Source organism: Myotis myotis, unplaced genomic scaffold, assembly GCF_014108235.1.
Source record: "Myotis myotis isolate mMyoMyo1 unplaced genomic scaffold, mMyoMyo1.p scaffold_m19_p_7, whole genome shotgun sequence".
In the NCBI taxonomy this organism is placed as follows: Eukaryota; Metazoa; Chordata; class Mammalia; order Chiroptera; family Vespertilionidae; genus Myotis; species Myotis myotis.
Genome location: NW_023416379.1, coordinates 24,199,995 through 24,223,171, shown reverse-complemented (window position 1 = coordinate 24,223,171; position 23,177 = coordinate 24,199,995). Strand labels below are relative to the sequence as shown.

At 38.9% G+C, this 23,177-nt stretch overlaps 1 protein-coding gene across 2 annotated transcripts in view; it reads right to left on the bottom strand.

The window, feature by feature from the left end:
- Positions 1–23,177, bottom strand: part of PDE7B (phosphodiesterase 7B) — a 280,322-nt gene that overhangs the window by 118,201 nt on the left and 138,944 nt on the right. Inside the window, exon 1 of one of the 2 annotated variants that reach the window (XM_036317579.1) lies at positions 16,019–16,520. The exons of the other annotated variant lie outside the window; for it this stretch is intronic. Coding sequence (XP_036173472.1) covers positions 16,019–16,256 — 238 coding nt within the window. The 5' untranslated portion in view covers positions 16,257–16,520. Of the gene's footprint in view, positions 1–16,018; positions 16,521–23,177 lie in introns of those variants that run through there. 2 annotated transcript variants of the gene reach the window in all.

The window sequence follows — 23,177 nt, the reverse complement described above, 5'->3', positions numbered from 1 at the left end:
CACCTGCCGACTTAGGCCAGATCCCCTTGGGAATTGGGCCTAATCCGGCAGTCAGACATCCCTCTTGGAGTCCAGGGCTCTCGCAGTCCGGGACTCCTCGCTCCTTATTGCCCACCTGCAGCAGAGGTGGGAGAGGCTCCCGCCACTGCCACTGCACTCGCCAGCCGTGAGCCCGGCTTCTGGCTGAGCAGCGCTCCCCCTGTGGGAGCGCACTGACGACCAGGGGGCAGCTCCTGTGTTGGGTGTCTGCCCCCTAGTGGTCAGTGCACATCATAGCGACCAGTTGTTTCACCGTTCGGTTGATTTGCATATCAGGGTTTTATTATATAGGATGTATTTTAGCTAAGGATTTAGTTGACAACCAAATACTGGCAAATTCAACATGCTTTTAGAAATTACTTTTACAGGGACTTTGACCCAACCCACTTAAACTCCTTATCACCCAAATTAATCAGAACATTTTGGCAGTTGTTTGATCAGAGGTATTAGGCTTTCATTGTACACACTGATGTATAATGGGTGAAAGTTTGATGAAAGGGGACTTCCAGAAATGTACCACTGGAATTGCAAATATAATTAATATAATTAAACCAACATTTTATTTTATGCTTTTATTTCCCACTTTATTTATGATTCAGAGTTATAAACTTTGGAATAATGAGTGTAAATTGAGTATTTCTTGCTATTCAAGGATAAGCTAAAAAGGCAACTTAATATTTCTGGGTAGTTATTACACATAAGAAAAGGTAGGATAATAATCATTAGCACTTATCAGTGTTCTAAAGTGTGATTACTATGTTCTAACAGCATGTTAGGATCTTTATGTGGGTTATCTGACCTAATCCTCATAGCAGCAGAATAATACAATTTCTACTGTTATTTCCACTTTACAGGTGAGAAAACTGAGGTCCAACAAGTTTAGTAAGGATGCAAAGCAGTCTGGCTACAGAGCCCATCTTTTAATCATGATAATTAATTATAGAGAAGTATCCCCTGTTTTCTTTCTAACATCAATCTGCTGCTTTGGCCCTCCATCTTCCCACACCCTCAACAGACACACACTGGTAACCTTCCTTGGTAAGTTTATTAGTATTTGGAAGTGATCTTAGAAAAGATGTCTTTTCTGCAGTTCTCAACACATTTAACACCCATCTGCTCATCACTTTTGTACTGACTAGGAATAAATCCACTTGTTTTCATACTTTCTGTTCTTCCTTGAATATAATATTTATCATTTAATCTAAATACATATGTTCTCTCCAATTTTCTGAATCATGGGGAATGTTAAGAAGGTATTTTACTGAGCAGAATGTTAGATGAAGTGTGGGAAATTGGTTCAAATAAAATGGAAAATACATTCAGATGTTATTTATTTTGAACTTTAACACAACATATATTTTTGAGTGCTCCTACATGGGTTCATACACTGAGGGAACAATGATAAAGTAAAGAGCTTAGTTGTGGCACACAAGGGAGAGAGTGCCAGGTAAAAACCTAGGTAAAGACTCAGGACTTGTCTCTGAGGTAATTAAGACACCTTACCAACGTGTATTTAATTAGAACCAAATGCAAATATAAAAACATTTCCACCATCTAAGAGGAGGCGTTTGCTTCTTAATTTTTCTCTTTCCACTTTAAAGATGATAATGGCAGGTATGCCCTTTCTGAGATTCGTGGGACAGTGGGGGTTTCATGTTCTGGGGGCCTGTCAGTCACAAGAGCTGAACTCACTTCTCTCACAAGGCCACACTCTTCCACTCTCACTGCCCACAGTTATACACATGTCCTTGACCCCTTGTTATGTCAGACTGCCCAGAGCCACAAGCTGGGGCCACCTCACCTTTGGCTGCTCCTTCTTTGGTCTCTGTGGAACCACCTTTCACTGAGAGACTCTGTGAAACACTCCCCTGGTGGCACACCTCTGCACAGCTGCTTAAGCTTCTTGGAAGACCATCCTCCATTAGCATACAGAGAGCCCTCATCAGTGCGCCACATACCCAAAGCCAGGAAAAACAGTTTTCTTCCCAGCAAATCTTCTGGAGATAATAAATGCTGTATTAAATAAAATAATTATTTTATTTCCCCTTTGGCCTGTTTGCAAGGAAGGTCAGATCTCAGTGTTGCCCAATTACTTCTCATAATTGTTTTCCATCCCTCCTACATTACTATATGTTTTTTTCTTAATTTTAACATTTAAAAAAAATAGATTTTGAGAGAGAGGGTAAGGAAGAGGGAGAGAGAGAAAGAAACATCAATATGAGAGTGAAACATTGATCACTGCTTCCTACATGCCCCCTACCAGGGATTGGGCCCACAACCCAGGCATGCGCCTGACTGGGAATCAAACAGGCAACACTTTGGTGAATGGGACTGACACCCTACCAACTGAGCCACACTGGTCAGAGTGTACTATATGTTTTTTGTCTTACAGAATGGTTTTGACTTTGAGTATTTATGTTTTATTGTAAGCTTATCTTATAAGCTTACACATCATTTTGGAAATAGGTAGATGTATAAAGTTTTTATCTTCAACTCTTAAAAAATGTTTAAATTTATGTGTAATGTAATATCGATTAAATCTTTATTTAAACTCTTACCTCATCCTCTGACCAGCCCATACATGTGCCTCTGCTTGTTATGTAATGGTGGAGTTCTGTCTACAGTTCTGGTTCTGAAATGACGAAAACTTCTCAGAGGGGAATGTATTCCACATGTCATTCATTTTTAATCAACCCATAAATATTTTGTTGTGGTGGGCAATGGCGGTAGTGGTGGCCAAGCAAAGGTGATAATAATGATGATTGGAGTCACTGAAGACTTTGGCATACTTTGATATGTTAATGTATCTTTTTGTATATTATCAAGATGTTTCATAGCTTTAGCTTAGTTGTCAAGATTGGAGTAAACTTTAGGAAGCGAACTCCTTTTGAGACAAACCAGTTAGTTTTTTGTTTGTTTGTTTGTTTGTTTTACTGATTAACTATCAGCTTCATCCAGGGTTTATAATGCAGCAAGCAAGCTGAATTGGCTATAGGAAACTTTGTGCAATGTCTTTGAATACCTTAATGTTGACATGAAATCCATAGTTCACAATTTCAGGATATGCTTCTTGAGGGAAGAGAGGAGGGCAGGAGCAAAACAACAATGCGAGAGTTCAAAAGGGTTGAAGATGCACTTGAGGGTATTTGGATTGGCACTCTGAGCTCACGGATGCTTGTGATTGCTTATCTGACTTATCTAAACTGCTGACGTCAAAAGAATTAGGCTAGAAATCTTATGATTACAGCTTTTCTTGTGATCTTTTCTGGTATTTCCTGTTTCCTGTCAGGCCAAATATACTTCGAGGGAGGGTTATTTTATGACATTTCTCTGTTTCTGCCTCAGCTAGAGCCAGCGGTACAGGGAACATGAAGTAAAAATAATTAAGAACAACATCAAAAAGCTCTGTCCAACCCTATCCCCTCACAGTCACTGACATTTCTTTTTAAACATCAAAAAATGTTTCTGTAATGGTTCGGAGTGGGGTGTTATTTTTAATGGAACAAGCTCTATTCATTAAAAAGAAGAAGCCACTTCAATTGTACTTCTAACTATACCTTATTTGGGTGGTATAAGCAGGCAGGCTATGAATGGCCTTATGTAGGCAGCCAAGAAGGCTTCTGAGAGGAGGGAGAGATAGTTTTGAAGGAAAAAGAAGGAGAAATGAACACCAAGGTTACACTTTTCCTTAGGGGACACAAAAACCTTACAGATGCAGGATATTACAATTTTAAAAGAGTGGGTGTGGATAAGCTTCATAAAATTTTGCCTAAATGTTGCTGGTAAATCTTCAACTTGCTTGCACTGAGCTCAGTATGTTAGCAAGGAGAGACTGAGGGATTGAGAGATTAATCCTTGGTTTATGGGCCAATAGCCACATGCACTGGCTCTGTCTGGCCCACCCTCCTGAAACTCTACCTCTAGGCAGCAATGCAGATAGAAACAGAGCTATTGAACAGGATCTCAGTAACATTTCATTTATGATGGGTCCAGCAACCAGCAGCTACCATCTCTATTTACCTTCTATAACCTTGTTTAAGCTCACAATCTCGTATAAATTCTCACCTCTTGTATTCTTTTCTGGTGGACAACTGACTACCCTTTTAATACACCACAGTCACTCTAGATGGGGAAGGAGAGGAGGGAGATGGGGAAGTTCACAAAAAGAGGACTTGGGACTTGCCCAGAGCAAATATTAACCTAAGTTTGAAAACAAGAGAAATACGTGTACAGATATATGCATATGCACTTGTGGGTACACATATCATTATTGCTTGTGTAGGGTGGACATCACACCTTTATATAACACAATCAGAGATGTTGCTGCTTGGGAGTAGAAAAAGACAGAAAATTAGATTTAAAGAGATTATTGTGTAGAGAAGAAATTCTTGGAGTTGAGGAGTTTAAGGATTTGACCATGGCAGGCAACATGGCTGAGTCAACAACAAGGCTGGACATCAAGGGACTTCAAATTGGCTCTAAGGATGCTATGTAAGCTTTGTGGGGGCCTCAGTTTTCTCATCTGAAAAATGAAGTGGTTCGATTATTTGATCTTTCAATTATACAATGCAAGGACCTGTACTTCTCCACTTGAAATTTTTCAATGATTCTACAAAACTAAGATTTCTTATCCATATGTAACCTGGTCCCATTAATGTCCTTCCTTCTTTATTCCTTATGCCAAATGTCATACCAAGCTAAATAGATGAATCTCCTGTTCTCAATCATTTCTCATGCTTTTCTGCCTTTGTACCTACATTCATATTAACTCCTTTACCAAGTAGATCACCTATCCCTTCTTCTTGAGACCTTAACTGATAGACATAGCTGTAATGACTTGACCTGTCCACACAAAGCCCTCCTTGGTCACTCTAGAAAGGGGTGAGTTAACGCCAGCCCTCATGGAGTGTCTATGTCACTTGGTTTGTATTTGAGTATGTGGTTTTATCTAACTCATTACATTATAAACTATATAAAAACTGTGCTTTTCTTATATATTTTCTTCCTTATACTGTGGCAGCTAGCCTTGAAAGAATTGTTTGCTTAAAGAAACACAGCAATCTGAAGACAGGAAGAAATACGACTTGGCAAAGGTAGACTGTTCTGGGACTGATTCAGGTCTTGAATCTGGGGAAGAGATGAGCATGGCTGGAATGGGAGCTCTGGGTGGAAGAACGTCCAGAATACAAGTCCTTCAGGACAGAGTGGTGTCGAGTGGTAAAGTGCTTTGGCTTGATGATTTGTGTATTATTTCTTGTGGGTCTGTATAAAATGTTACAGGACCTGGGAAAATTGGTTTTTACATTAAAGGGAAAATATTCAGCCAGGCCAGCATGGCTCAGTGGTTGAGTGTTGACCTATGAATCAGGAGGTTACGGTTTGGTTCTGGTCAGGGCTCATGCCCAGGTTGTAGGTGTGCAGATTAATGATTCTCTCTCATCATTGATGTTTCTATCTCTCTCTCCTTCTCCCTTCCTCTCTAAATATATATATATATATATATATATATATATATATATATATATATATATATATATACACATATATATATGTATATATATATACATGTATATATATAATATATATATATATATATATTCGTCTTCTCAAAATCCTCAATATCTACTAAATATGGTTAATAAACACTGAACTGATGGTTAGAAGTCCATTAGTATCCTCATCCCAAGTCCAGCTCTCCACAGCGGCTAATATAGTCCATATCCCATGACTGGGTAGTCCCTAGAATTTTTTGAATTTTGTCCACTGCTTCTTATTCTTGTGGTGTCTTCCATCTCTTTTTCATTTGGAGATATGTAGCTTATTTTGAAATGTACCTCAAATATCACCTCCTCTCTGAAAACGCCTTTAACACCCATCATACAGAAAGAATCACCACTCCCTTGTTTGTTGGCACAGACCTTCTGTATGTACCTTTAGTATAACATGCCACTTACCTAGTTCACTCACTCTATCCATCTATTCAACTCTACCTCAACTCTCTTGGTTCATGAATTTTTATTTTCTAAGGAATTAGACAGCACCTGGCACATGATAATCACTAAATAAATTTAGTTGAATAAACAGTCATGGTCCTTCCTCAATGTTCCCACAGAGTATTATTTCTATTGTATCTTAAAACATGTGCCATTCTGCCTTGATGTCAGTGAGTTGTTTATGTATTTGTCTTTTCCAACAGCTCAAAACCTCTTTTCCTTTGTAGATACAGAGCATAATGTTATGCATGGAGTAGACACTCAAAAGATAATTATTCAATTGAATTGTTTTGGAAGACAAACCTAAAAATCTGAATTACATATTTATTTCCCTTTTTGAATATTTTGAATAAATAACCAGTAAATATAGGTTTCAAATTCTTCTATTTCTTTGTTGGGAATAAATCCCTATTCAGTTAATACTTCTTAAGTAGTAGAAGATGCTAAATATTTGTATGTAACATTAAGACATTTTCCATTCCGTGACCTCCTAGAGTGTTTCTAATTAATTTTACAGTGTTTGAGAGACTTAATAATTTTTTTTCAAAACTAACTTTGCATTAGTTTAATTTTATCTATTTATATTCTATAGCACAATTATCACCAAATCAAACAATAGGGTAATTAGGACTAAAGAGGGTAGAAATAATTTACTTTGAGTCTATAAATATGTTGAATTTATAATTCTTAATTTTATATACCAATTTAATTGACAAGGAAATCTTTTCTTTTGTTCTATAGAATCCAAGAAAAGCAGTGTGAAACTCAACTAATATTTAAAGAAGAAATGAGACAAATAGATAGGTGTACCTAAACGTGGAATGAGTTATAGAGAGAAGGACAGGGAGGGATACAGCAGTTTCTTGGTATCAACTCCCATAGAAGAGGCAATAAATGATTCCTGTTAAAACGCTAGAAGAAAATAGTGATCCCTGTTAAAATGCTGGCACCTTTCCTTCTCCCAATGTCTCCCACCCCATCTTCAGCCTAGGACCTAGAGAAGAAGGGGGGGAAAAAGAACTCTCAAAAATTTCCAATTAGCATATTCAAACAATGAAAATGTATCAGACCTGATGCCAGTACAATTCACTGCATGATTATGACAACTGCAATTGGTATTAGAATGTGGAAACTGACCAGAAAGGTGTGACTTGTCTACATCCTGTTTCTGGCAGGCATTCAGTTGAACTTTTCAGTGTCAAAGTCCTGAGCTGGTTGCTGAAAAGCATGTTATATTTTAAGAGAAAGAGAGAGAACAGAAAAGGTAGAACAATTGGGCTTAGCATAGGCATAGGAATGTAACTAAGTATTATTGAGTATGCAATACTCAAGTATAGGGCCCAGCACCTGGTAGCTCAACCAATGTGTAATGGAGATAATGCCTTTTGAAATATATCTGTATGCTATTTACTTTTGTATTGTCCTGTGTGTATCTTCTCCTGCTACCCCACCAGAGGCACCAATCAGGGATGATTAGAAATGCTATAGCAAGAAGGAAAAGAGAACGAGAGAGAAAGTTAGTATTCATCATTTGTTCTTTATAGTAAGAGGCTTTTTGTTTAGTTGGTTTATTTCTTCGTTTTTGTGTGTGAGTTTGCAGCAGAACAATAAATTTGAGAACTGATCTTTGTGAAAAGGTGAAGAAACTCTCTATTTTTTATTATATCCCATTAACAGTGAGAATTAGGCCTACAGATATGGTTTGTTGCTCCTTCCACACTGAGGCTTCCTTCTCCTGGGGAGAAGGAGATGGCATAGGGTAAGCCATCTACTCCTGACACCCTGGGGAGTTGTGGGGAAGAGACTCCAAAACAGAACCCAAAGTCCAGATGAACATGCCTTTGCTTCCCCGTCTCAGGTTGGCCCTTATGTTGCATGTGGTGGAAACATGTGTGGAGCCCAAGACACACATTCGCCCACATACCACGTTGGAGAGAAGCAAGGGTGGGGAAAGTATCCAGAAGAAGCAATTTAACCTGGAAGAGAGGGACCACCCCTTCATTAATTAGCATGTATAAATTTTCTTATCTCCCATTAGGATGGTTTGATTAGTTGAAGGAGAGAAACAGACTAGACTTTATTGCACATATAAGTGTGGAAGTTTGTGAGTTGTTACAAATGTTTTCAACAGTGACTGTTCCCTCTTCATTTCTTCATGTATTTTTTATTACACTTCTTACACTTGAATTCAGTTTCTTTGTAGTGACCTCACCTCACTTCCTTCCTATGCTTGGCTCTTTACCTGTCCCTTTCTCTTCTTATTCAGAATCACTTTCTTTGGCAAATTCTATCTACTTTTCTGAATGAATTGTTGTCACAGACTCTCTAAATGAATGTGTCTTTGGGGTTTCAGAAATGGTCATAAAGTCTATAGATTTATGTGAGATATTTGGGTGCCATTCAAAAAAGAGATGGAGAAGGAAGCAAAAAAGATCATCTTGGGCTTTGCCTTCAATTCCAGAGGTTGGAGATCATCTGAAGATTCAATGGGAAAGGTTCTAATTATTGCATTATATGTGACTTATTACCCTCGGTTATTTAATTTTCCTTTTTAATACCTTTATTAAAGTTTACATTCATTCCCATTATGTCTCTCACCTTGATTTTATTTTATAATTTTCATTTTTCAATTTCTACTACCAAGTACATACAACTGCTACTCAATCTCTCTTGAAATTTGTCCTTTGATCTCTAGGGATTTTATTTTTCTGCATTATGCTTGACTCCTTGGACTCACTTTTAAGGCTATACACAACTAAACCTTGCTTTGTCTCTGTCACCTATGCCTTCTACATTTTAAGGTTAATCTTGTTCCTAATGATAAGAACCATGACCTTTAGGCTCTTCTTTAGTACTCCCTCAGCGCTTGTGTGGAAGAGCTGATGAAATAACAAAATACTCAGAACAGGGACTGGATTTATAATCTATAAAATATCATGTCATGTTTTTCTATGTGAGAAGTACTCTTAAGGAAGGTATCTGATAATTTTTTAATCTGAGGAAATTTAAGACAAGTGTAAAGGTATACAACTGACCTTCTAGGGTTGTCTCTTAGCATTTTAGAGATTGAAGTCAATTTTAAATAGAACTTTATGGAAAGGTCTACACTGTGTATCCCCTTGGCTGGGGCATCATATTAAATCACAAGTACTTTGAGCTTTGCTTACTATTTTCATATAGTGTATATACCTACTATGTACTACGAAGTGTATTGATAATTAAAGAGTGAAAATAATCAGAGGGTAGGAAAGAGCACACATTTTCAATTGCTTCTATAAATTAAAAAATAAATGGGAGTTTTTGGTATTTTTACAATAAAGCTTCTAATGTTTTCCTTTTAGAAATTAATCAGATGCAAGAGTCAGTGCTTTGCTGTCCAGTTAAACCAGTCTTGTTAAAAAAAAAAAAAAAAAAAAAAAAAAAGGGAAAAGAAACTGTTTCCAGGCAAAGAGCAAAGGACGTGGGAATAACATCCTCCATTCAGCTCCATCTCCTCAAAAGCTCATTTGTAGGACCGAGTAAACACACACCTTCCGCATTCTATTTTTGAAATTATGTAGAGAAATATACAGACTGTTATCTGTAAACGAAGTAACCTTCGAAATTCAGTTGATGTAAAATGTCTCAAGATGCGTGAACAGATAAATTATTTTTAAAGTATATAAAAGCAGGCATAATTTATGTGCAATTTGCTCTAAAATTTTATATGTATCAGTAAATTGTTACTTCTCTGTGTGAAAAGCGAACTGTCTCACATTAGTTTTGCACATACTTTAGATATTTGTAATAGTTCTGAAATTCAGTCTTGTGTAGTCTATTTTAAAAGCTACAATGACTAATCCTAATCTTCTGGCAGAATATAAGTTTTAAAATGATTCCATTAAAAGGGAGAACTAGGATTCATATTTCTTAAGTAATCCGTGTCTAGAAAAAATGTTCATTCATGCATTTAACGGTAACTCGGAGGCTATTTTGTTCTTTCTGATAATTTCCCTTTTTCACTTATCAAAGTGTGCTGAGTAGCTGACATGTGAATGATTCTAGGGAGAACACAAAGAAAATAGAATGTTCTCCAGGTTTTGCACAAGCTGAAAAATCTAGGAGGGGGAGGAAGAAAATGTACATTAATTATACTAAAATAAAGTGATTTGCCAGTGAAATAAATACAAAGAAAGTTCTGTGAGCCCTCAGAAGAGAAAGACATACCTTTCCTGAGTAATCTCAGGAAGGCTTTGCACCGGAAAGGGCATATGAGGGTCTGAAGGAATAACAGAAGCTAGGGACATGGAGGAAAATCAATTCAGGCCTTGAGAACAATAAGCAGACAGCAAGTAGGAAGCTGTGGGATGCTTGTCCTGTCTGGGTGGGATGTAAGTGCTTAGAAGGCAGTAGTGACAAATACGGTGGGAAAAGTGAGCTTGTTCCATCCAGAGAGTGGAGAGCTTTGAATGCAGGATAAAACAATTTAGATTTTCTCTGCAGACCATGAAGAATCATTGAAGGATTTTGAAGAGGGGCGAGATATATTCTGATTTTTCTTTTGGTGTTATTGATCTGAATTACAGAGTATAAAGAAGAAGGGTAGAGAGGGTACTATAGTTGGAGGCTATTACAACATTTCAGACAAAACTGCATGAGAATTGACTAAAGGCCACATATATAACCGAATAGAAAGAAGGCACTACGGTGCTGAAAATAGCACCAATATTAATAATTATGACAGTTAACATTTACTGAGAATGTAGTAGGGCTTAGGTTCTTTTCTAGGTACTTATTTCTTGCATTATCTCATTTAATCCTTACCGTTTGTGAAGGTGTTAATGTTATTCCCTTTTTACATAAGAGGAAACGGAGGCAGAGAGAGATGAAGTAATTTGCTCAGGTTTACACAGGTTAGTAACAGATAGTCAGGATTTAAAACTTAAAATTTCAACATTGCAACAACACTTGATTACTCTTAACCAGTCTTATGTACTTAGAACCAATTGGAATTGGAGAGCTGGAGAGAGCAGTTGTGAACCTAGGCTTCTGCAGGGGTGATGTCTTTATGAAAACAAGGAAGTCAGGTGAAAGAACAGGTTTGGCTCAAGGTGAGATTATGTGTTATGGTTTTGACTCAATTTTGCATCTGCATTTCATAGACAGATTAAATCATCAATGATTATTATCCAGTAGAGCTACAGACTAAATGCAGGCTAACATCTACAAGAAGTAGTTTTAGAAAAATGTTATGAATTAATGTCAAGTAATCTCTTATTAAGACTAATTGATTCTTTGATTATAGCAATTTGTCCTGCTTTGAATGAAATCATTAATATTGATGAGTATTGGAAAGTGTGTTTGAATTTTTCCAAGTGTTTTATGTATTTTATAGCCAATACTTTCAGTTGACATTGAGGTTTAAACTAACAAGGGCTTGTTTCCATGCTGAAGTTGTAGACAGAATTCTGATTCATAAATTGATAATTTTTCTTCTCTCATTAAGCATTTGATTCATCTCTGAATCCTTGGTATACATTAAGTATCCAATAAGTGCTCTTTGAATTATAATGATCAAGTGTTCAGTCTTCAACATCTTTAATTTATGTCATGCTTGATACGTGAGGTATTTTAACATGGCACTTTAAATGTCAATTTGAATTGTAGAGTGCTGGAATCAGAGAATTCCTTTGGAGATTTTCTCATCTGAAGTTGTTTGATTTTAAGGGCTGAGTGAAAAGCTAATTTATATTTGTATTCTTGAAAGACAGGACAAGTACAATGACTACGGAGAAAATAAATTTTTTTTGAGGGAGTTGTGTGTTTTTATATTTTCCTGAAGCCAAGGGTTATTGAAATGAGAACAAGCTTAATAAATAAGTAAAATGTAATGCAATATTTAGGCCAGGAACATCCAAATGAAAGGTAAGTTCTATAGCTGCAGAGTCTGCAGTTATTTGGTTGAATTCTGAAATCAAATTATTTATTCAACTAAGAACAAGGCCTGCTAAGGGATGTCTAGTCTTACATAGATTGCAGACTGGAATCACAATTAGAATAATATTTGCACTTACAGCACTTGAGAAGTCATGTATTTCTTTCCTGTCCTTTTTCCCTCTCCCCACTCTCCAACTTCTGGGCAAGGTCTCACCACCAAGCTCTAAAGCTTACCTCCTATTGACTATAAATGGGGATTTTTCTCAGGGCCTTCCCAGCACTTGAAGCTTGGATCTAAAACTAAAGTCTACAAAGTAAATAGAAAAGCTCTAACCGGTTTGGCTCAGCGGATAGAGCGTTGGCCTTCGGACTCAAGGGTCCCAGGTTCGATTCTGGTCAAGGGCATATACCTTGGTTGTGGGCACATACCCAGTAGGGGGTGTGCAAGAGGCAGCTGATCGATGTTTCTCTCTCATTGATGTTTCTAATTCTCTATCCCTCTCCCTTCCTCTCTGTAAAAATCAATAAAATATATTTAAAAAATAAATAGAAAAATGTAAAGGAAGTACAATCCTTTGACTTATTTTTTTTGGCAATACTATTTTTCTGGATTGGCCAAGATTTATGAGTTCTCATGTTTGCCCATCTACATATAGTCAATAAAGCCATATGTTGGTTCACATTTAAATTACTCAGAACATGCCCTCATCATGTAAGTTTTGTAGAGTAGATATGGGCCTTTGAGATTCAAATCTGGTTCTGTCACAGCCTCAATGTGTGACCCTGGACAAGTTGTTTAGTCTCTTTGATCTATTCACTTGATCTAGTGTTAACTAGATAATTAGACAACCCTTCATTTTCTTCATAAAGGAAAAATGATGGGACTATTAATAACATTAAGTAATTGGGTACAATTCAATGGACTAAACTGATGCTCTGACTGGGCATGCCGATCTAACCTCCAGAATCCTTCTCCAGGGTGAACAGTGCCAATGCTCAGCTCTGGGGGCACGCCCAGATGCACACACCCTGCCATGTAAAGATGACAAGCCTCTCTTCCTCTTGTCACCCCCATTTCCTCCTCCAGCCTTTGAATAGTAACCAATAGTCTCCAGTGAATGCCCCTCTGAAGATGACAGGACGGCTCACACGTGTCACCTCCTCTCTAGCACTTTCTCACTCTCTTCAGGGAACACTGTTCCCTTCTGCCTCCCATCACTCACAATTCAGTATATTTCATCTTAAAATCTCTCACGAATACATTTTTATGCATTTACTTTCCCATAAATCTTTTTGCTCTCCCCTTAATTACTTAAGCAAAATCTCAGAATACTCTTCTGTTTCACTTGGGAGAAACAATGTTCCAGTCTTGTCTAGAAGTATGAGCAAAAATAACGATGCCCTTCACTAAGGAAAAGAAAAGCTGAAAACTTTAAGGTTAAATATGACTTATAAAGAAACACTGACATCTGTCTCTAAAGTCCTTTAGACTGTTGATTCTATTCAGAATTTCTGCAATTTTGTGGTTTTTAAAAACGTAAAACTATTCATCCATTATGGACAGCAGTCAAAATATACATAGACTGTCACAGGATTTAATTTTTCTGTTTTTGGTTACTAACATGGCAAAAATATTGTGTGCTATAAATGTAATAGGTTAAATCCCACAGGTAAAGAGGTAACGAGAGGGGAATAAATGACTGTGGGGAAGGTGGGGGCAGGAGTGGAGATCAGGAAAGTCACTACAAAGAAAAGGATGCTTGAGCTGCTAGACTTTGTAGTTTGAACAGACATTTCCAGTTGACTGAGTCAAAGAAAGACATCCCTAGCCCAAGGCAAGGCTCACAGGCAGGGCACCACTTGAATAGCAAGTCGTTTAGTATTGTTGAAGAAGAAACTGAGGCGCTGAGGTAAAGGTCAGATGAGAGAGAGAGAGAGAGAGAGAGAGAGAGAGAGAGAGAGAGAGAGAGAGAGAGAGAGAGAGACAGAGAAACAGAGACAGAGACACTACTATCTGGTTTGGCGGTTTTTTTGTTTTTGTTTTTGTAGATGCTTTCTACCTTAAACCCCTGTACAAGAACCAAGCATAGCTTAAACCATCACTTTTCAAAATAAAAACATACCAGATATTTTGAAATATTTTATAAGCGTTCCTGTGTCCCTCACTGGCAGGCTATTATAGTGAAAATGGCTCAGTTGAAGAGCACCTGGTGGGAGGAGAACATGCAGCATCAGCAACAAGGTGTGAGACCATTTGGAAAGTGAAGCAACCGGTCTTTGGGGGCTTCATCATATGGCCCCAAAAGTTAATATGGAGGATCAGGCTTTATGCTCATGACAAAGTGTGAGCCTGAGAATGGGAAGGCAGGGGAGAAGAAGACAAGGTGTTGAAATGGAGCCTGCCTTGAAACCAAGGCAGCCACCGAGACACATTCCAATTAAAGTGAGGCAGTAGTCCAGGGGCATAATAACACTCAACTAACTCAATTTTATAACATCCAGAAAAATGTACCTTTTAAGTGATAAAAAAGTTACAGGAGCTCTGTTTCCTCCCTGTAGTAGTGCTTTTTCAGGAACTAGACACTCCTAACATATAACATAAATAATAATACACCTAGTCCCACATGCATGCTAATATCTGCTGACTAGATAGTTTTATCATAGATGTGATTTGAATTATGCATCATACCTATTTAATATTCTGCAACAAACCAAGAGTGGTAATAGTTGAAGTGTCACAGTTAACTTTTCTGCCCAGGTGGGTTTTTCCATTTTTTCTTATACTACTCACATGAAATTTGGGATTCCTTGGGCATTACCTCATTTCTTCTGACCAAAACCTACTTCTCTGGGCACCCATCTCCAATTTGCCACAGAAAACTCAGTCCTATTGCTTTCCTTCTCTTTCCCAACTATTCATTGTTTACCAAAGACTAACATTGTGTTTTTCTTCCTTTGAAATCTTTCTTTCCCCCAGACCATTATTTTTTAGTAACATTCTTTTTAGACTTTTAGGCAACTTAAAACAATGCCTGTGTAAATGATTAAAAACAAAATTAGTCAAGTTTCGATTTCCTAGTCTCTTTCCATGCGAAAGAGGGAGATAAGTTTTGGAATATCTTTCCCATCTAGTTCCCCATCTCTCACCACCAATGGTACTAGTATGCCAGGGCTAGCCCCGACTTCAAATACATAAACACAGGCTCACATTCATTCTTCCACAGTGGACCACCACTTTCCAAATATCTGCCAGCACACTCCTTAAGGAAGGTGGCACCCTGCATGCAATCACAGTGTATAGCATTATCAGGGCCCCTCGAGATCCTTCGCAGGGCTCCTGGGTATCTTTGTGGTTGCACTGCCCACTGTTAGAAACACAGCAAAGTTCTCCGCAACTGACCCGAACACAGCACATTCTTGTAACATGACAAAGCCCCAATGAATCATTTGCACATTTGTGGAGTTCATTTTTCCTGTCATCAATGAGGGAATCCGTATGACTGCCATTTATCAAAATGGGAAACTGAGGCAAGGAAGTTTACCAACTTTCCCATGACATAAAAAGCTTCCAGGCCAAACTCAGTCCTGGGATCATTCATATAGACTGTGGTTTCATAGTTAAACATTGGAAACTTATATTTTAACTTGTATCGAGCATTATAGAAAGCAAGCCGAGAAGAATATTCCCTCGGAGATAACTCTGACTTGTCAACAAGAAATTGCAGAGGCAGTAATAGACTTTAAAGAGCACCCAGTCCACCCCCTCCTTTGGGCGGCTGAAGCTCAGGAAATTCCACTTGCTTAAGCCATGGGGCAAGCAAGTGGTGAGCTGAGCCCAGGACCCAGATTTCTTGATTTTCAGGCTATAAATGCTCCCCCTACCACAACATTTAATTTTAAGATGCATTTCTATAACAGAGCAAACATTCATTCGTCACAGACCTCGGACCTTCTGCTGCACAGCCCGTCTTCCTTCCTTTTCCCATTTTTATGGTTTGACCTCTCCAAGAAAGGGACCGAAAGTAATCAGATCTGGCCCTGCTACCGTCCACACCTCACAGTCAATTTACCTGGAAAGCTGTGCAGAGCATCTTCATTCTCCAGAATGCCTCTCTGTCTGGTCGCCTGCAGCTCACTTTTGGATTTCCAAACCAGCTTGACCATCCTGATCATCTCTGGCAAGTCCCAGGGCAGCGGCCCCTGCTGGCACCCCGGCCGGCTGCCCAGGGAGGAGGGCAGCACACCTTCTGGGGCTGTCCACCTTCTGCCTAGCTCTGCCGAGTGGAAATAGCGCTCTAGCACAGGCATTCTGCCCTGTTCCCCAGCAGAGGAGGTAGGGCTGTTGCCGCCGCGGCGGGTGCTGCGAGCAGAGGGGAGATTCTTCCCGGGCACGGGAAGGAGAGCCCCCGTGAAATCCTCTCCAGCTTTGGAAAGGCAAGCCTCCTCCAGCCTGGCGCAGCCACCCTGTCCCTCCAGTCCCTCCACAAACACTGACAGCGACCGCGATTCGCTTCCCAGGGCTTCTCGCTGGTGAGAACCGATACTAGGCTCCTTCCTGAGAGATAGAACGCATTTCCCCCTTCTCTCTCAGGCACTGACTTCACAGCCCTTAATTAATCCCAGGCTGCAGCTGGAACCACAGCAGGGGAAAAGCCATCCAGGTTTTAGCATTTGCTTTTCCTCTTCTTCTGATTTATTTGTCCTCGATTCTCTTTTGGTGCTTGTCAAAGTTTGTCGAGTGGCCTGTTTAGCCGTTAAGGACTTCAGGCAAAAAAAAAAAAAAAAAGTGGGCTCCCCTTTGCCAGCTTCTCACAGGGGTCCCCTAGAGGCCAGCTCTGTGGGGGTGTTAGGTAAGGCGTCAGCCCTGTGGTGCAGGAAGCAAGCTTCAAGGAGCTCTTAGAAAACAGGGGAAGCTGAGCTCCCGCAGAACCGATTTGCAGCTGCTTCTCTCTGGATGGTCTGGCTGGGGGCCACCTTGCCTGTCCACTACTGTCTGCACCACCACGGGAATGGGGCTTTTCAAAAGGCTCTTGGATAGATCCTCAACACCACAGGTCATATAGCCTCCCCGCCTCCTTCACACCCCTCCCCCCTCTGCTGTCATTGGGTTCTCAGCGAACCTAACTGGATTTTGGCCTCTTAGTCAAATCCGTTTGTAACCTTAGCTGCCCTCCGTTGGAAGGGAAATAACATTGAATCACACTCCAAAGCTAACTCTGAAAGAAGTGAAGTAGGGAAGCATCGAGGTCCTCATGCAAATGTGCAGGAGGGTTGCATGGTCCGGACACATAGCTTGGGATTGTTAACAACCCACTTCATAGGAAAATAATCATAATTTCAAAGGTATTCGTAGGGGACATAAATGGCAGTGAGAAGAAAGGAAAGTAAGTGTCGAAGACTCACTTTCCAGAAACAGAGCCCTGTGGGCTTAATATTTGGGCCACTAGCTGCTGTGCCCCCACTGAGAGTGGTACAGTTGAGGACAATCATGGGTCGCGCGTCTAGGGTCCCAGGGCTCAGAGACAGAGGCGCTAACCTTGGGAGTCAGAACCCATCCAACAAAGAGGATGCCCCCTGCAGCTTGTGTGAAAAGCTCTGGACATAAACGAAGGCAGGGTGGTATTGTAGTTTGCACTTTTGCTAGCAAATCGGGTTTGTGGGAACAAACTGAACTTGAACATTCATGCGGATAGCTTCTGTTTTCTCGGAGGCCATTGCAACAATCCTGCCTTTCTCTGCATTGCAAAGTGCGTTATTTTGCTTGGCATTTTATTTTGCTGATGTAAAATCTGTCACTCCTGCTCTATATTTCTGTCAGCGTTGGTTTATCACACAATCGTTTGATGCTTCTTTAGGGGAGGGAAGAGGAGACCTGGGGGCGAGGAGGAAGACCATTGTAGGGCGTGTTTTATTTTCACGGCCTCATATCATTTTTTAAAAGTTGAAACCAGCTACTGTAATTTTGTTGTTTTTATTATTCTTCTAAACCCATGGTTGATAAGTTGAGTTTTCCATACAGAATTAGGTGGCTTTTCTTTTTTCTGGATAGAAAAGTACACTGGCAAGCCTACTGTCTTTTCTAATAGATAAAGAAGCGTCAACATCCTTTGAGGGTATAAAGCAACAGTAAATGACATTGAAAACACTACTGTTTATGAATTTATTAATTAAAATATTAATCAGACAGCTCTTCCCATAACAACCAGATATTCATACAACCCAATTAGGGAATAATCAGTGATCCATTTTTGAGAAAGATGTGTCTTTTTAAAACTTCCCTCTTTGTTAAGAGATGAAAGCATTTAAGCATCTGTCTGACACTTCTACCACTTTTGACAACCCTTCCAGTTCTTATCTTTTCTTTTCATCAGAGTGAGGGCATTAAGTCTCTCCAGAATCAAGACTGTTTTATTTAATAGGCATATTTCCTGAATAATGTCTTAAACTCACTCCTCAGTCACAAACTTCCTTGACATAACAACTGAAGAGTTTCCTAAGTGTTCGTCTATTTTTATTTTTGTTGAGTTTTTTTGCAATAGTACTTAGCATCAGGATATCCTGACCCTCAGAACAAAGGGGTTAAGAACAAAGAAAACAGATACATGATATGTCACATACACTAATGTAGTCATCATACAACTCCACATTACACATTTCTTAAAGAATGGCACTTTTTAAAATCCAAGAATATATTTCCACTGTATTCTCTATATTGTTCTACATATTTCCTTGTAAAAATATCTTAGAGAAGTTATGTTCAATGTTGGATCATTGAACATGAATACTTCCTAGTGGAGATGAATTAGGGCCAAGCAAACACCATCTCAAAGGTGGAAGAAGGAAGTTACTTCATTTGAAAGTTTGATAATTGGAAATGTTGCACAATTAAAAAAAATTCTGCCCAATATGGGATTCTCTTCATCTCGGGGTAGAAGTGCAAAAATACCACAAGAAAGGTCATTCTCATGGTATTTCTGGCTCACATAGAAACAGGAAGTACAGGAAATCTTGCGAGAAAGCTTGGCTCAAGAGATTTTTGGCTCAACTGCAAGCTCAGGAGATTGGGACAAACAGACAAAGATGCAAGCCTTTGTTGGACTAAAATCACTAAACCACAGAAATTCTCCAAAAGGTGATTTTGTCACATTCCATAGCTAGCATCTCACAGGCTGTGATCTCTTTCGCCTTTTAGAGAGTTCCTTTAGAAGAGCATTCTGTAAACCTATGATTTTAACCTTACTCAGTGCGCATCATTCACACTGAGACACTGCCTATCTGCAGCCAGAAGTTTGAATCACTGGGGATGGGGAAATGGGGATGGGGAGGAGGTTCTGTACCCAAAGGGGTCATGGAGCAAAGAGAACTCCTCTACTAGTATGTGGCATGTGAAGACAAATCTTAATATCCACAATTACGTGCTACCGATAGGAAATTTTAAGATACACTTTCAAAATAACCTCATTTTCCCCCAGGCATTGTGAGTCAACCTAACATCCCATTAAGAGGAAATAGATTAGTTCTCCTGTAAAAGAAATAGAATGAGTACTAGCAAAGTCAAAACAGCTTGTTCCAATGGACACCTAATACTATTAAAAAATACTTTGCCATGTGTTTGCAGGTATAAAGGAAAGAATTGATAGCCACAATACTAAAGTATATGGCCAAGAAAAAAAAGTCAAAGACAGAAGTTCCTCAAATAATATTTAGTTCAAGTCATTTCCTTGTAATGTTCATGAGATTCCCTAAGATCTTAACTCTTGTTTATATCAATTAGCCTATGCTAAATTGGATTTGTTGTAAATAAGTTTGCATAAAATTGCTGAAACTACTGACATCAAGTGAGGATTTACTATAATTGATTTAGAATCTGGATTATTTTGAAGAATATCTAGTGTTTGAGGGTCTATGTAAAAATCATGTAGACTTATGGGTGTTCTAGTCACTAGGCAGATAAGCCATTATCATATACTAGAGGCCCGATGCACGAAATTTGAGCAAGGGCCTCGGCCCTCCCAGCCGCAGCAGCTTGCCTTGGCCCTCACAGCCCTGGCTTCGTCCAGAAGGTCATCCGGAAGGATGTCTGGAAGGTCGTTTGGATGTCCAGTCTAATTAGCATATTACACTTTTATTATTATAGATGATTAAAAAAATAAAATATTTACAATACTAAATATTTTTGATCTAGAATGTGCATTTAAAAATAAAAACTTAGAAACATATACTCATTTCAATTTCCTGTTATTTTGAGTCTGTCAATAGATTCTCACAAAACTCCATTTTAATGAAAGTCTCTCACAAATATTTTGAAAATACTTTATACTCTTATTAGTTCCCACCCCTTCTCTTTCTTTAAAGAAAAATTTCAAGCTATTGAGGGAATTTATTCATAATTTATTAATTTCCTCCTGGCTTTTCCTCTCCATCGGTTCAAATATGGATGTGTAAACACACACACACACACACACACACACACATTTATGACCACTCTGGTTTCACAAAGGCAATGCAAATGAAATTCAAAATGAGCAAGAAAGGAAAAACAGGTCTTTCAACTTTGTTTAATATAGTCTAAATAGGAGAAGCTCAAACAATTTACAGTGTCCTTCAGGAAAAATAGAAATGTAATAACTCTGGCCTTAACAAATCTCAGGGAACAATGCCAGCAAGTGGGGAAAAGGATTTGGTCCTCAGACTGACCATAGAAGGCAGCACATACTTCCACTGTCACGTGGAAAGGGAGGAGAGTGGGTGGGGCAAGATGAGGGAAGATGAGGTGGGGGAAGTAGAGGGGTTGAGCTGACAGATTCATTGTTTGATTTTACAACAGGTGTCTGAACTATAACCAATCATTCTCTTATTCACTCTGCAAATATGCGAGAGCAGCAGCAGAAGGGAGACTCTCTTGTGCCAGCCCTTGGGTGCTTTTTCAGGCCCTGGGACCTGCCTGGCCTCCCCCATCTCGATCCTAGTTTGCATTGTGAATTGCCACTTCTTGTTTTACTTTTCTTTGTATATTTAAAGAGAAAGATCAGGGTTTTAGTTGGCATGAGACCTCTATCCTGGCTCTCACATATCTTAACGAATGAATGCTAAGTTGACTGTCTCTGACAGTTAACTCACAACAAACAAGTCCAATAAGGCAGGAGATGAAAACAAAATGGCCCGAAGACTAGGTTTTATCCACTTTGCTCCTTCTCTCTGCTGATGAAAATCCATATACATAAAAAATACATTGTTGCATGGTAACACTAAACACAACAAATCAACCCATTAACCAACCTGCCCTTCCCCCAACCATTGCTCTTCCCTCTGTTATTGAACTGATGCTTTGCTGTGTGATGATGGCATTCTCAGGCTAAAATTTTTCTAAGACTTCTCAACTTGTTTCTGATTGTGAAAGATCGTAAGTGGTGGTAGAATATGCTTTTCATAATTTCATATTTGGTGTGTCAACTTCTGAAAAAATAGTTACCACAATGAAATCTCTGAAGTAATTCTCTAAAACTACTTTTCTTAAGGTTATAAAAACGATGAACTCACCACTCCACTTTGCCTTAAACTTAGTGACTTGTCTATAAATGGGTGTTATGGCAATGACCATCTTATCCATCATTCTGGGATCTTGTAACAATAAAATAAGAGTAGAATGTGAGTTATTTGTAAAACCATAATGTCCTTTAAAATTTTTAAATGATTGTTTTTAAGCTATAGGAAATCATAATTGACAAGTTATCTAAGCTCTAATTTTAGCTATACTTTCCTAAGATCTATTAGAAAGCTGAGAAGTCAAACCACCTTAGAAATAGGTCCCACTTTGGAAATTTGTGGTCCTCATGAGGATTCAGAAGTAGAATAAAACAATGACAGGCGTATTGGGGAGAGAGAGTATTGGAGAGTGGCCCAATGGGAGAGAGAGCGAGGGATTTTATGGTACAAAGGTGAGGTAGGTAAGGTAGAAAAAATAATTGAGGTGGGAAAGAAAATAGATACATAAAGGACAAAGGCTGCACTAATGAAGTGGCCCACTAGGATAATTATTTGTTGTAACTGTGTTTTGGTGGTGTGGAAACAGCCCATGAACTGTGTCGAGGGTATAGCCTGCGTGATCTTTACCATGGGTTATTTAGTGCTTTGGCTAATACTGTATGAGTTCCCTTGATTGGGAATTTCAGTTTCAGTGCACAATGACTAACGGGTTATGATTGATGCTCATGAGCTGTACTTTGTGTCATAGGCTGTGCTAGAGAACATGTGCCTGTCTCCAGCTTCCCATTGGACTCATTTTCCTAAACAAACTATGTGGGCCTCAAATGTTTTGCTTGGGGTGTCTGTATTCCTCAAACAGTCTTATAAATTTGAGTGCTACTAGGTGATTTCCATTTATTTGATGTGTTTTTAGCAGAAGTGTAGTGTGTAAAACCAATTATAATGTTTAAAACGTGGCCTAAACAAAGTTGGAAATATGTTTCTACTTTTCTTTTTTTGCAAGTGAGATGTATGAATTCTGGAAGCTCTCAAGAATTCATCCAGCCTGAGAAGACCTCAAGGAAGCTGGAGGGGAGATTATCCAGACATCCTCAAAAAGTGCTGGGAAATGCCTGAGTGAAGTTTTGGCCTCTCAATATAATAAAAATAAACTGGACAACTAATATGATTAGTAAGATTATAAATATAAACAACATAAAAGTGGGAAGATGGTAAGGAATGAAACCTTCTAATAGCACCTATTTTTTCCCTTGGCATCCATTTTGTTTATGTTTATGGAGTTCAAAGTCAATTTGGAAGAAGAAAATTTCAATTGCTATATGTGTAGGGCATTTATCCTTCCACCTCTTCAAAATATTCTGTATTTTCCCTTCTTTCTTTCACTTATTACCTTCTGGAGATTACGAATCACATAAAATATCTATGCTTAAAGGTGTCTCTCAGATGCATTCCTAGAGCAAGGCTCCTCAAATGTTATAGTGTGCATACAAATCCCCTGAAAATCCTATTACAATGCGAAGTCTGATTGGGCAGATCTGGGTGTGGGCTTGAGACTCTGCACGTCTATCAAGCTCCCTGGGGACGGCAAGGCTGTGGGTGGTGGACCATGCTCTGAGGACTACCATGCCTCTTCCATACTAGTTCTTTATTAAAGAAAATGCAGCAAAAGTCCTAATCTTCATAGTTTCAAGAGCCACTGTATTAGGACTCTTGAAAACAATCAACACTGGCTCAAGTCAAATA